The 16,128-nt window shown below is 33.2% G+C and overlaps 1 protein-coding gene across 1 annotated transcript; it reads left to right on the plus strand.

Moving 5' to 3' along the window:
- The first annotated feature begins 3,959 nt into the window (after window positions 1–3,959).
- Window positions 3,960–9,177, plus strand: LOC127123625 (DEAD-box ATP-dependent RNA helicase 31). Its single transcript, XM_051053827.1, has 5 exons — window positions 3,960–4,001; window positions 4,113–4,118; window positions 8,266–8,343; window positions 8,559–8,741; window positions 8,983–9,177. The coding sequence occupies exons 1-5, from the start codon at window positions 3,960–3,962 to the stop codon at window positions 9,175–9,177; spliced, it is 504 nt and encodes a 167-aa protein (XP_050909784.1).
- The last annotated feature ends 6,951 nt before the right edge of the window (window positions 9,178–16,128 follow it).

A 16,128-nucleotide genomic window follows, 5' to 3' on the forward strand; every position in this document is an offset into this window, starting at 1 on the left:
ATGCAACAACATGATTTTTTCATGGCTCACACATTATGTAGAACTAAATTTGGCCAAAGGAGTCATTCATGCCAAGACTTCCCATCAGATTTAGAATAATTTTAAAGATCAATTTCCACAGAAGAATATACCAGCAATATATGAGATTCAAAAGTCATTGACCTTCTTATCCTAAAGCACTATGTCAGCTTCAACCTATTTTACAAAAATCAAAGACCTTTGAGATAAATTAGAGTCATATCACACTCTTCCTACTTGCAACCAAATGAAGGCACATGATGAGCAAAGGGAAGAAGATCGACTGATGCAGTTTCTCATGTGCCTTAATGTTTCTTATAGTACTGTTCACAACAACATCTGCATGATGTCACCATTACCCAATGTACGACAAGCCAACTCTCTAGTCATCCATGAAAAGACACAGCATCAAGTGACTTCTGAAATAACATAGAATTTCTCCAATGATGTTGCAGTCCATAGTCATTCAAACAAATCCTCCAACAAGCTTTTCAAAAACAACCATATACATTCTACTTCGCCACTTACTGAACTGAATCCCCCTCTTCCACCACCTACAAATGAATAAATACCAACCACTTCCCACACTCATGACCCACCAACTTACCTTATTCCTCAAGTTAGGGAATCCCTCAGTGATAAGAACCACTCGATATGACATAAATACTACCATATGTTTGGACAAGTCAATACATCTCCCTCGGTGCCAACGCCTAGGTCAAGTACTCGGTATCGTCTTTCTCATTATCTTTCATATTCACACGTTTATTTTACACATTGTGCTTTTCTAGATAACACTACAGCTCATAAAGAGCCTCAACCATATGATCAAGCTGTCCATGATCCACAATGGCAAGAAGCAATGAATATAAAACTGGAAGCATTGAAACAAAACAACACATGTGGCCTTATACCTCTTCCTCTTGGTCACAATCCCATTGATTGCAAATAGATATACAAAATAAAGTATAAATCTAATGGTACAATACAACGCTATAAGGCGTGCCTTGTTGCTAAGGGATACACTCAGATTGAAGGGGTTGACTATCAAGAAACATTTCCCCAAATTGCCAAAGCTACTACTCTTCTCTACCTTCTTACCGTTGCAACTACTCAGAAATAGTTCATATACCAGTTAAATGTACAAAACTCCTTGATTCATGGTGATTTACATGAGTTAGTGTACATGGAGCCTACATTCGCTCTTCACCGACAGGGGAAAACATTGTATGTCGATTTACCAAGTCACTTTATGGACTCAAACAAGCATCAATAATCTGGTTTTCTAATTTCACTAAAGCCAATCGAAAAGTCGGTTACCAATAATCAAAGGCTTACTACTCTCTCTTCACCAAACTTCAAGGTACTTCATTCACATCAATTCTCATTTATGTTGATGACATACTTCTTCCTGGAAATGACCGTTAATAAATAAAACGTCTTAAAGAGTTTCTTCTTAAGCACTTCCATATCAAATGTCTTGGAGATTTGAAATACTTTTTGGGCATTGGATTCTCTCATTCCAAGAAAGGTATCTTCATGTTTCAAAGAATGTATTCCCTAGACATAAGTGCTCGCCCTGACAAGTTTCTGATGGAAAAAAATTTGAAACTTACTCCCACAACTAGAGTAGTGCAAAATGATCCAACCAAATATAGAAAGCTCATTGGTAGGATAATTTACCTTACTATCACAAGACTTGGCATTTTTTACTCTTTTAAAACATTAATTCAGTTCATGCATGAACCTAGAAAACTACATTGGGATGATGCATTAAGAGTCCTTAGATACATCAAAGGCACACACAGACAAGGCATGTTATTTTCAACCTCTAATGACCTTTCCTTAAAGGTCTTTTGTGATTCAGATTGGTGAGGTTGTCATGCCACTATTAGGGGTTTGAAAAAAACCGGTTATCTATAACCAAATTGGTATCTAAATTGATCCATTTTAAAAAAACCAAAACAAATACTAAAATAAAAATTTGGTTTTGTTATTGGTTATCCAAATATAAACCGTAACCCATTATAAAAATTTAGTTTTGTTGTTGGTTATCCAAATTTTACTGTGTTAAATTTTTATTTTTGTATGTTTTTATGTTTTATCACATTATAAATCAATTTTATATTTTAAATATTTTAAAAATTTTATTTTAAAAATAAAAATCAGATTTTTTTTTCTTTTCACCAAAAATATTATATTTGGATTTTTTTTTTCGAAAAAATTATATTTGATATTTTCTTTCAAATAAAATTATTATTTTTTTCAGTAAAAAAATAGATTTTTTAAAATATTTTTTTCATAATATAATTATATTATTTTCAATTTTTTTTATATATTTTTTTTAATTTTTTCTGAATATTTGTTATTTTTTTTCTAAAAAATTTTTTTTTTTATGTTTTTTAAATTTTAAAAGAAAAAATATTTTAAAACCTCATAAAATTTGTTTATGAACAATTATGAGAGATTTTAAAAATTTGAACAATTTTTTTGATGAGTTATTTATTTTATGAACAATTATGATTTATAGAGATATGATTCATAATTATTTTATTTTATGACCGTTTTTATGTAACACATCATACTTTGAGATTGTTTTTAATCGAGATATTATTTGTGGTGATTATAAAAGTCAAATTTAAAGTAATTTTTATTTTTTTTTATATAAAATAGTTTTTTTAATTAGTGAAAATAAAAAAGTAAGTTAAAAGAGAATAAAATTATTTTCGATATAAAATTGATTTTTTTAAAACAATTTTTTTTTATAAAATTGGTTTTGAAATTGATTTTTTTAAGAAAATAAAAAATTGGTTTTAAAGAAATTGATTTAAAACTGTTTTTTTTAAACTATTTTTTTTTTGAAAAACCGGTTTAAAACCGAACCGATTCACTTACAAATCGATTTCTAAAAAATAAATTGGTTTTATGAAAATGGTTTTAAGAACCAAACCGAACCATATATATGGTTCAATTTGGTTTGGTTCATGATCTATGCACACCTCTAGCCACTATAATATCTATTACAAGATTTTTCATTTTCCTTGGACATTCCCCCATCTCATGAAAATCTAAGAATCAAGTTATTGTCTCTAGATCATCAGCAAAATATGAATATCGAGTTATGGATATTACATGTATGAAGATAACTTGGCTACACTTCATATTACAAGATTTAAAAGTCCCACAGGCTACACCAACACCACTATTTTGTGACAACCAAACAACTATACACATTACGGAAAATTCTGTTTTTCATGAGCGCATAAAACATATTGAAATAAATTGTCATAAGTACGAGAAAAACTACAAGCTAGTATAATTAGTCATTCTTATGTGCTGCCATAATTCTAGCTAGCAAATGTGTTCTCTAAAGCTTTCGGAAACGATCAATTTGTGACATTGCGCAACAAGTTGGTACTTCACGACATTCACTCACCAACTTGAGAGGGACTATTAGTAAATATCTTCTATATAATTGTTAATTTAATGTGTGTATATTTACTTTTCCTTGATAGTTTGATTGTATATTTATTTACCTTTATATTAAATCTCACTAATTTAGGATCACGACTGTCATGCATTAGGATTAGCATAACATTCTTCTGTAAATGTATTATTGTTATGCTAAAAAATTACAGGTGTGTTCCTCCTATAGGGGCGGGGGACTCGTAGGTCTTTATAGGTGTATAACAAATAACGGAGGTTAGGGACTTCCCCACGACGGTGAGAAGCTCTTTACGGTGGTGTATCAAAACTTAGAATTTGAGCTTTAACAACTTAAAGCGTAATTAAATATGTTAAAAAGCATCTAAAATGAAGATGAGAAAAATTCATAATTTTTCAACAAATTTGATGCTTTGCATACTAAACTAGTAGATAAGGAAATGTTGATTGAAGAACTAGAAGCATTGAACCAAATTCTAAATGTTAAAAAGCCATAGATGAATGATGAGTTACATGAAGCTCGAAAAGAACTTATTAATGTAAGTTGTTTTTCAAATCTAACTTAATTTTTTAGATTATTACTTTCTAAATCAATTTGAAAGGTTATGTGAGATGTTATTTTACTCTATGTTGTTAAATTTATGGTTCAGAACAAGGTAAATAAGATGGTTTTTGTAAAATTAAAATTGCATCATGTAGATATTTCCCATTGGTTAACAGTCCTAACCGAGGGGAAAATGACATATTTTCAGGTGATTTTTCCTCGATTAATAGTCCCATCATAGGGGAAAAGTGACACGTTTTCCAATTTTTCACATTGGCCAATGACCCGAGGGAAAATGACACACTTTCTATAACACCCTACGTTACCTCGACCACCAAACTAAGATAGAATATCCTTTCCAGCCGAGGTGAATGCCCTTTCTCATAGTAGTGTGGGCCCTAAAGAATATCACAAAATCTAAGTCATCTACTCCAATAAACATAATCTGCATCTTTTATTAACTTAAAAATTGTTATATTTCAATTCTAAGACCTCTAGCCTATTCATTGATGTATATTCTTATGTTTATATATTTGCATGACTCGAGTGACATTCTTAAGATCTCTCTTTTGCAACAACAGAAGTACGTGTCTGGATGAAACATGACGCTTCATTAAATCAACAATATATTTCCGCTCATCTGCACATAGGTAGTCCACGAACGCACGACCTTCCAATATACTAGGTAAATCGTGATTTTGAAGTTTAGATTTTACGTCAATCTTCCATCTTGAACCATCTTTAAACGGTGTTGATCTTATTTTGAATGGACAATCACATTTTTAGTAGTATTTTTGTATTACACTATCATCTTCCTTGTACTAGTCACCTCCATCACAACCTAATATTAATTTGTTACTTCTCCTCCTCTTTCTTGTCTCGGTATCTGATCATGCAATGATGAAAATCACTTTATGTCTAACTCCAACTTCCCTAGCCTATATTATTACAAGATCTCGTGTATCAAATTCTTGCGTAGTTGAGAAGGCATCAATGATGTCTAACCATGTTTGATTTTATGCACAGTAGAGGAATATCCACATCTATAAAAAAAATTAATAAAAAAAATTCAAAATAAAAATAAAAATACATACTAGATTACTTAAATGTAAGTGATATGATGATTAAAAGTAACATTCAGATAACTTGTATATAGGATTTCAAATGAAAATTTACATACCAGATAACTTATATATATGTTTTCCAGTGAAATAATTTACATACCGGATAACTTCAATGCAAGATTTCTGATGAATAATCCAAAAAACTCAAAAAGAAGTTATTTGGTGAAGATAAAACGTTCCATCACATTTGTTATGAAGTTATCCAATAAATTTTGTATATCATATTACTATAGCATATTAAAAAAATTGTTGTATAAGTGTACTTCAACCAAATTCAAAAAGGTTAAATGAATGGATGAAAAACTAAATGGTAAATAGTGATGTTGTAAAAAAGATAAAGTGAACATTTTTAAATATTTTATAGGGATAAAATATGAGGAATACCCATCCCACTCCATGGTGTGCATCCCACACCTCTGAAAATTAAAAAATGCTTTTATTGGTTTCCAAATTTGCATCTCCAGATGCATATAAAATCACACTAGCCCTCATAATTCAGTTACATACCTCGTTTTTCCAAAATATGGTCTGAAGATGCATCTCCGTAAATTATATGGAGTGGATATGGAAATACATCTCTGTAAACCCCCTGAATTAATTTGAAACTATTGGATGCACATTTATTGCACAAAATAGGGGATATTCCAAAGATGCATCTCCAAAATTCCCCTGAATGTTTTCTAGACAACCACATTGTCCTAACTTTGACATTGTTTTAGGCAAACTTATATTTTAGATAATTTTAGGCCATAAATTAGAAAACACATACATTAATTGATATAAACATACTACATATTCATTAAAAAAATTCATACATTATTTAAAGTAAATTAAAAAAATATATATAACTTATTCCAAAACTACAAAAAATAATACAACCAAACAAAACTACTTTGTATGTCTAACCCCTAAACTTCTCTGCCTGTACTGCAAGGCATTATGTGCCTCGTCAATAATGCCTTTTAAGAGGGCCAATCGGGACTTCCTTCCTTAAAAAGTCATGCCTCTATGCACGATCTCGCCATATCCACATTACGCCGACAAACATTGCGTACGTTCTGGGCGTGGTCATCCATAGCCTTCAGTACCTCTTGATTAAATTACCTATGTGATATTCTAGTAGCGTTTGGTATCATGATAGGATGTGACATTTTATAAAATCATGCGATGTAGTCATCTACATAAGCCCATTGTACAAGAGTTGGTACCTATGATAGTCCTCTAGTACCAAATGACTCTCAAGATCCTCAAGTATTACATCAAAATCTTTGCGGTGGACGGTGAGAGGAATAGATACTGAGGGGTGTCTCGGAGTAACCCATAAATACCCAAACCGTTGGATCACATGCTAGGGAAAATACACATACATCAGACCTGGCCCAAAAGTCAGTCATCCATATAACGAAATGACGTCCAACTAACGCGTCTGAAAGTGAACCTCGTATGGGCAGAAGGAAATCTCATATGCTACATGACAATCAAAATACACTGAAAGGGCTCGACCGTACGATTTCCTCTGAGTGTAGAAAAGGTGGAAGCACATGACCAATCCTCAGTGTAGTCCAGCACATGTTCCCACTAGGAAATGTGAGGAAAGTATGAGATGGAAAGTAGGAGATGATTCATCCATGAAAATGGTTCAGATAGAATATTAGTAACAAGTGTAACAAAAGACTTATGAAAATATTAGTAACAATAAATTATCGTAAGCAGCGTGTAGCTTCCTGTCAGCTACCTCATTTGTGTTCTCAGTTGGGTCAGCTCCCAAATACATAGCCAACATCTCGATGGCTTCCTCTCAATTAAGCCTTTTGTGGTACAATAATTTTCCTCTAATGAAAATATGTAGTAGGCATGAGACGTCATCTAAGATGATGGTCATCTCGCTTAGAGAAAGGTGGAAATATGACGTCTTTGAATGTCATCTCTCTGCAAATTCCACCTGCATGTCATGATTTATGGTCCTTTACGCAGAAACACATAAATTGGCAAACCTAGAGTAATGGATAGTATTTCTGAACCATTTATCTTCGGGTTGTTCCAAATCCAAAATCTTCCTTCTATTGTTTACAAATTCTAAACATGGACGCTCTTGTAAAAAAAATATCACCATCAATCGTGATTAATTTACTATAAAACAAATGTAATGTAAAAGTAAATAAATATACCTCTCCTTTCCGGACATGCCTATCAGCATGGTCTTCATAGAGATGAAGTAAGGAGGTGTCAAATGGGCCTCCTGAATAACTATTTACAAGGGCATCAACATCAACAACAAGTTCATCATGATTGGATTCATAAGCTTCAGGGGCTTCCCGTGAAGTAGATTCCTGAGACAGAGGACTTCGGGAAGTAGAAGCATATAGTTGTGAACCTTGGCCTTCTGAACCATCAAAGGAGGTAGCATCGACTCGTAGCCCTGTCCCTGACTATTCACGTCCACTACGCCAAAAACTGGAATAGACAGCGCACCTTAGAGGGCGCTTTATTACAAAAGCGCACTCTAAAGTGAAGCGAAAAAATAAGGAGCGAACAACTGGAATAGACAACGCACTTTAGAGGGCGCTTTTGTAATAAAGCGCCCTCTAAGGTGAAACGAAAAAATAAGGAGGAGATAGAGGGACAACAATACAGGGCGCTTTTTAGAAAGCGCCCTCTAAGGTTACCCTTAGAGGGCGCTTTTAAAAAAGCGCTCTATAAGTCCATGTGCATTTCCAGTTTATAAAGCGCTTTTGGAAAGCCTTAGAGAGCGCTTTCATAAGCGCCCTCTTAGGCCCCCTTTAGAGGGCGCTTTTTTTCCACAAGCGCCCTCTAAGGTCCCCTTTAGTAAACATTAAAATTATAACATACTGCGCGTTTTGTTATTTCACTCTCTGTTATTTTCGTTCTTTTTCACGTTAGGGTTCTCACTGCTACGATTTTCGCTACTTCTAAGGCGTTCTCCTTCCACCTCTGTTAGATCTACAACGTTTCCTCATTCTATTAATTCGTTGTTAGCTGTTCGATTTTGACACCATAGGTATTTTTCTAATCTTCATATTACTTGGTTTCTCTTCTGACGTTCGCTATTGTTCATTTTTGGTTTCATTTTTCTTGGTTCATACATTTATTGAGTATTCTGATGAATTCCGGAAGTCAAAGGGTCTCATCTTGGTTACTTCAGATGTATCTGCACGTGGAGTTGATTATCCAGATGTTACTCTTGTTGTACAGGTATATTTGGATCTCCTTCCTTGTTTCACTTGTGACTATATTACCAGCATGCTCGTGTCCATATGAATTTCTGTCATGTTTAACGCATACTCGTAAGGACACTCAATACATACATTTGCTAAAAGTGCAAGCCTTTTTTATTATGATTTGCCAAATTATTTAACGCTTTTATTGATTTCAAATTGTCATGTTTCTTCCATTTCTACAATGAACAGGTTGGTCTACCGGCTGATAGAGAACAATATATACATCGACTAGGTAGAACGGGGCGAAGAGGAAAAGAAGGGCAGGGCATACTGCTACTAGCTCCTTGGGAAGAGTTCTTTTTAGCTACTGCAAAAGATTTACCTATTGGGAAAGCTCCGGTCCCTTCAGTTGATTCTGACACTAAGAAAAAGGTATACTTGGATATACAAGGGAGACAATTATTGATTTTCTTCTAATACTTTAGCTAGTTTTTAGACAAACAAACCAATATGTGGAGCAACGATTAGCTACGAGTTTGGCAGGATCGCGGTGTGTCATCATGATTTTGGCAAAAGCTAAATTTTAAAGCTTTAGCAAAATTACAATGCCACCTCGAGTTCATTAAACTCACTGTGATTCCAACGATGCACTTACATTTTAAATTGTTAACAGGTGGAAAGGGCTCTATCCAATGTGGAGATGAAAAATAAAGAAGCAGCATATCAGGCATGGCTTGGTTACTACAACTCTAACAAGAAAGTGGGGAAAGATAAGTATAGGTTAGTGGAGCTTGCAAATGAGTTCAGTCGATGCATGGGGCTTGTGAAAGAGAGAAATGTTCTTGAATTGAAATGCCTCCACTTATAGTTTGATTTTAAGACTTGAAACTTCTAAATTTCAACTATCATAAAAATTTTTTCTGTATATTTTGTACTTCTAGATGAATTATCATTTAACAAGTACTGCAGAAACTTCAATGCCAGATGAATTTGTACTGTAAATCACTGATGCAAACTGTCTAAAATAGATATTCAATCATTAGTTTATGATTTAAAACATATACCTCGAATTGTTTTATATTTTGTGTGTTGAAAAATGATAAGAATATATTTTGATGTTTTTGCTTTGGTCATTCCCATTGTTATTTTATAATATTTTGTGTGTTGAAAAATGATAAGAATATACAGTTTTAGGTGTACTGCTTCAATATACAGGTTGTCTAAAATAAATAAAAAAATATAGCGCTTTTTAAAAAAAAAATTTAAATAACCACCCACTTTAGAGGGCGCTTTCCAAAATAAGCGCCCTCTAAACCCTTTAAATTTCCACTTTAGAGGGCGCTTTCCAGTAAAAGCGCCCTCTAAACCCTTAAAAGTTTCCACTTTAGAGGGCGCTTTCCAGTAAAAGCGTCCTCTAAACCCTTAAAAGTTTCCACTTTAGAGGGCGCTTTCTTTAAAAAGCGCCCTCTAAAGTGGCCCTTAAAGGGCTTAAAGAGCCACTTTAGAGAGCGCTTTCACCAGGAAAAAAAGCGCTGTCTTTACCTATGCCAGCGCCAGATTAGAGGGCGCTTTAAAGCGCTGTTATAGGCCAAAAAAAGCGCCCTCTTTTCCCTTATTTGGCGTAGTGGTCGTACAGGCACGTGTTGGGACACACGGTTGAACCTAATTCTATACTAGTTGTTTTCAGCCATTACAGTTGTAATAAAACCAGAAAATCACATCAAAATGAAACCAAAATGCACCCAGGTCAAGTTCGAAGATGCATCTTCGAAAATAGATAGACAAAATCCAGAGATGCGTCTCCGGATAAACTCGCGATATTCAGAAATGGCAGAAACCCCATTGATGCCTTAAACTCCAACCAAATGTGAATGCATGTCTATAGCAGTTACCCATTTCGAATGTACTACTATATAATGCATATTAAACAACCTATGTTACCTAAAACATCATTCAGATCTTAAAAAAAAGAAATGAGATGAGAAACTTACCAAATTAGAGTTGTGGATGAGAAACTTGAATAAAGTCAGTGACTTTGCAGCAAACGAAGTCGAATGAAGTGAGTGAACTTGAAGAAACTTGCTCAAATAAGGTTTGGAAATGACTTTGCAGCATAAAAGCTCAAGTGAGATTTTTTTAGTGACTCTGCAAAAAATGAAGAAGGAAGAGGGAAAAGTCTGGCGCGATTATATGAAATACACGTGTTCGAAGATGCATCCCCATAAAATTCTCTGAATTTTGAATTAAGAATTTTTACGAACATCTTAGAACTCACCTTAATGTTGATATGGAGCTGCATCTCCGAATTAAATTTTGCCAAAATAAAAGTAATTCATCAATTTGCTCTGATGGATATGAAAGAAAAAGTGCATCAGAATATACATCTCCAAATAGAGACATTTGTGACTTTTCACGAAGAAACACTCCATGAAATTTAAAGATTAATCCTCTAAAATATAAGTATAAGGTGTGAGTTAAAATTTTCTTGTTGGCGATGCTATATTTCATAAATTTGGCCTATTAATGGGTCATATATAACTTATAAGCTATGAGGAGAGCCCAATATCCATTGTAATGCAAGCCGTCAACCATTTAGGCTCCATCAAATAAAATTTATTTCCATTTTAAACAATACAATTGTTATACTTATAACTAGTTAAAAATTGGTGCGAGAAAAAAAATTACTATGCACTGATTAGGAAAATAGCACTCTAATATTAATGTAGAGAAACAATTTATTTATAAAAAATTAATAAATATAAAATTAAAGAATGATTTTCATCTAATAGAACTTTAAAATTAACCACTAAGTCAAAAATCTAAATCCATAATCACACACATAATAAAACATAAAATAATCCATGTCCTTTTTTCAGGTTAAAAAGAACAACTTAAAAGAGAAAAAAAAACATTTTTAGCCCTAGTTTTTCTAACATCTAAATCTATGTTTGGACTTCATTATCTTTCTTTAGTTATCCTTGCATGAGAAACTCATCAAAGCTTCATAGTTTGCGTGCCATAATAGCTATCATTGTTCTTTAAAAAGGAACATTGTTAGAGTCAACCTTTGCACTAATTGCTTATCCTTGTTCATCATCTTTTTTACCTCACTAACTCTGTGTATATTTTCTACGCTCCTGCTTGCTTGGCCCATAAACAAAAAACTTTCCGACCAAGATCTAGTTACCATGTGTTCATAACAGGAGTGTACTACTTTGTGTTATCTTGTTGAGCACTTTTTTTGGTTCTTAACTTTGTTTTCACTGAAGTCATTGGTTGAGCTGCACAGTCATAAGCCGACTGAAAAGGACGGGATGAGGTCACTTCCCACAATACCTTTTCTTAGCACAAAAATGCTCATTGCTTTATGGAGTAATGAAGTTTCAATTAATTAACCGAATTGACATTTGACAGACAGTACCTTTGTGCTAATTCACCATGATAGATTATCATCAAATTTAGCAATTATTGTTAAGAGAAATGGTACAAAATCATTGGTTGTAGAAGGTGTGGTGGATCGATGCTATTGGCAAACAGGAACAATTTTTTTAGGAACATAATTAGAATGGCTTTGGTTGGATGATGATTTCGAGAAACTTGACAGAATTAATGATACTGCTGCGGAATTCAAGAAAGAGGTGTGGTTTAGTTTAAACTCTTTTGAGTCGACAAAAAGATGAGATATGGAACTTTTGGTGGTAAAAGTTGAGCACACATTGTTAAGCACTTTTGGACCCTAGTTGTTGAAAGAGACTACACGTGGAACAATGTAGACTAATGAGACATGTCTTCAACTTGAACTATCAAAAGAGGATACAACCGAATCCAAAAGTGATTTCAAACTGTGGATTAAGTAACAAAAATAAATTATACTTATTTAACTATATTTTAAACAGTTTAAATAGCTAGTTTCCTTAAGGTATGTATGAATATGCTATTTTTTAGGGGCCATACTATACTAGCATGTAGATACAAATATAGGGCTTGCAAACGTTGGAATATATGCTCTGATTAAATGGAGGAATTGGACCATTTGGTCCATCTAAGAGATTGTATAGTAGAGTAGCTATGCTATATAAATCTTTTGATATCAATCAAGATGCAAGTTCAATTCAAGATCGGAGAATACAATTTTACAATAATGTTGGGTTGTAAGTTAATTTGATTAAAGAATAAACAATGTATTAAGTTGAAATCCTTATATTTGAAAGCATGTTACGCCAGGACTTCAACCAAAGTTAAGCTATAAAAGGATCTAGGGAAATTTAAGATAAAGAAAGAAAACTTTTCTAGATAGAAAAGTATAGAGAATAGAAAAATGCATGAGAGTATGGTTAGTGCATACCATAATACAAAGCATGGTCAACAAGAGGAATGGCGCAAAATGCATGCTAGACAACATACGGATTCTGGACCCACCAAAATTCCCCTTGCTCATTAATAAGCCAACGACTACTATCAATTTCATTTATTCACCGTTCGATTACTTTTAAAGTTTCAAAAATTTAATTAATAGTTTCTCTAATTCTAAAGTAAGTTTTCTTAATAGATAATTATCAATATAAATTCGAATTTTTTTTTGCCAAAATGTAAAACAAAAGTAAATCAACAACACATAACAAAATAAATAAAAAATTACAAAATTCATTCAAGAGCACCGAACAATCCTCTTAAGATTGAATAGAAAAAGACTAAAAATCAAATCTAATAAAAGAAACAATAGACAACTATCAGACTTCGTAGAGGTCTAAATCAACTTTTTTTAATCAAACCACAAATCAATTATTGACTAAAATACGAGAGAGGATCCTCTTCGAGTTCCTTATGAGAACAATAATTATTAGGGAAAATTAGAATCACCTTCCATGAGATATGTTAAAATGATATTATACTCTTCTAATTTAAAATTTTAAAATATGCACTAATCTTCATTGAGTTAACATATACTAACATAAATTTTTACTAATAAGTGTAGATAAATGTCATCTATACCTACAATTTTTAAATGACACTAAAAATTAAACGGTGTGTAATGTTAGTGTATATTTAGAAATTAGAGATGGTGTCAGTGTCATTTTAGTAAACCTCAGAGAGTGAGTATAATTTTTTCTAATTACTATCATATTTATAAAAAAAATCACCCCCACTTAAAGAAAACTAACTTAGTTTTCGAATTAAACCATCAAACATCAAATCAACACCTAATCAAACTTAAAGTTTTTCACTACCAAAAAAAAAACCTATCAAAATAAAAATACTTAAGAAACACTACCTTGCATTCTAACAAACTAAATACATTATACAATATTAAACATAAAATCATAAGTGGAAGTTGTAAATGGACTCGATATGTTTAGCATAAAAATACACCCAAATTTTTATTTGAAAGACAAATCACAATATATAAATTGATAATCGAAAAGAGAATCAAAAGTATAAGAAGTACAACAGTACACTCAAACAATTAACCTCAACAAATAGAACAAAAAAAAAGCAAAGCAAACTCACAAAAAACTCCAACACCCAAATAAAGACCATCACAAAAAAGAACCACCACGAACAAACCGTTTCAAAGAGCATGGAACCAAGAGCATTCATCGAAAAATCAAGCTAAGGGAAAGATGAAATAGATCACTCTTGAGCTCAAAGAGGCCAAAGAGCAACCACACACACTATTATTTGTCTAAGCATAAGAGAGGACCTGCTTCCAATCCCAAAAAATGAAATAGTGACCCGAAAGATAAGCCTGACTCCACTTCAAAGAAAAATAAATAATCGTGCTCACCCTATGATAAAAAATTGAGTTTTTTGAACAAAAAATAAAATTCTTATGATTTTTTCAGATAGTGCAAATCACCGCATGTCAAATCAAAGTAAAATCCAACAAAACTCTCTTACCCGTTAAACCACTTAATTCCCCCAAACAAACAAACAATCCATTTAACAAGTCCAAGCAATGATTAAACTTGTAAATGATAACTGACTTTATCAACATATCAGATGCATTCTCTTAAGTATGAATCTTTTCAAGTAATATCTATCCAGATGCAAGTAACTCTATGATCTTGTGAAACCTCACATCAATATGCTTGGTATTGGCATGATACACCTGATCGTTTGTCAAATAAATGAGACTCTGGATATCACAATGCAATCAAACTCCACATTACTCAACATCCAATTCTCTCACCAATCATGTAAGCCATAAGGCTTCTTTGGTAGCTTCGTCTACCACAATATATTCTGCTTTAGTTGTTGACATGGCCATTATGGATTGGACTAATGATTTTTAATAAATAGGCCATCTTGCTAAAGTAAAGGCATATCCTGTTGTAGACCTCCTATCATCCAAATCACCAACATAATATGAATAGACATATCCAAAAAACCTTGTTCACTACTAACCATGATACCATAACTCATATTACCTTTTAAGTACTTAAAAATCCACTTGACTGCTTACGAATCACACTTTCCTGGTTTGTATATAAACTTACAAACTTGACTTACATCATGTGTCAAATCTGGTCTAGTGCTGACCAATACATACATTAAACAACCAACAACACTGGCATAAAGAACCTTTGACATATATTCACCTTTTGCATCTATCTTTGGACACTGATCCAATGAGAGCTTAAAGTGATTCTCCAATAGAGTACTCACAAATTTCGAATTACTCGTGCCAAACTTGTCTAGCACCTTTTCAACATAGCTTTTATGAGAGAGCCGTAATTTTCTGGCACTCATATCCCTGTGAATTTCCATACCAAGAATCTTCTTAGCAACACCTAAGTCTTTCATGTCAAACTATTTTTCTAACATGATTTTCAGTTCATTTATATCATGTAAATGATTAACAGTAATCAACATACAATAACCGAAAAATAAAAGAGGCATCACCAAGGCTCCTAACATAGATATAACAGTCATACTCACACCTTATGTAACCAATCTTAAGAATGTATGAATCAAAGCGTTTTTACCATTGCCTTGGAGACCGGTTTAAATCATACAAAGACCTCTTTAATTTACGAACTAGTCTTCCATGTCCAGTGACACTGAACCCCTCTGGTTGCTTCATGTAAACTTTATCATCTAGATTTTCGTGAAGAAATGGTATCTTCACATCCATCTACTCTAAATGCATGTCTCAGCTACCTACCATGGCTAATATCGCTCTGATAGAAGCATGTCTCATGGGAGGAGAAAAAAATCTCATCATAATTGATGCCCTTCTGTTGTGAGTACCATTTTTCTACAAGGCGAGCATTGAACTTTTCCCATTCTTTCTGTTACTGGTGGTTTTCTCTTGAACACCCACTTACAACCGATGGCCTTTTTTTACCTTAGGAAGCTGAACAAGCTCCCATTTCTGATTTTTCTTCAAGGATTCCATCTTATCCATCATTGCGCCCATCCACTTATCTTTACCCTAGATATCTATAACCTCTTGAAAATTAAAAGGGTCTCCAGAACTAGTAAGAAGTTCATAGGCTACCAATCTTCATACCCATATCTTTCTGGTGGCCTGGTTGAACAATGCTCTTTGTCACGTACCAAAATGTAATCATGTACTTCACATGAAACTTCAGGTTCGTGGTCAATTTCAGTATCAAATCCTGGCTCTTCTCATTGTTCAGGCACTACATGCAAATTATTCACTGTTGGCGGACCAACATCCACCTGAACCACCTATTTGCTAGAAGTTTCTTCTTTAGATGCTGATACATCTATTACAACTGACTGCTTCAACATTAAATGCTCATAAAAAACAACATCTTTGTTGATTACCATATTCTTTTTAATTAGATCCCAT

This window comes from Lathyrus oleraceus, chromosome 2 (assembly GCF_024323335.1).
Source record: "Lathyrus oleraceus cultivar Zhongwan6 chromosome 2, CAAS_Psat_ZW6_1.0, whole genome shotgun sequence".
Lineage (NCBI taxonomy): Eukaryota > Viridiplantae > Streptophyta > Magnoliopsida > Fabales > Fabaceae > Lathyrus > Lathyrus oleraceus.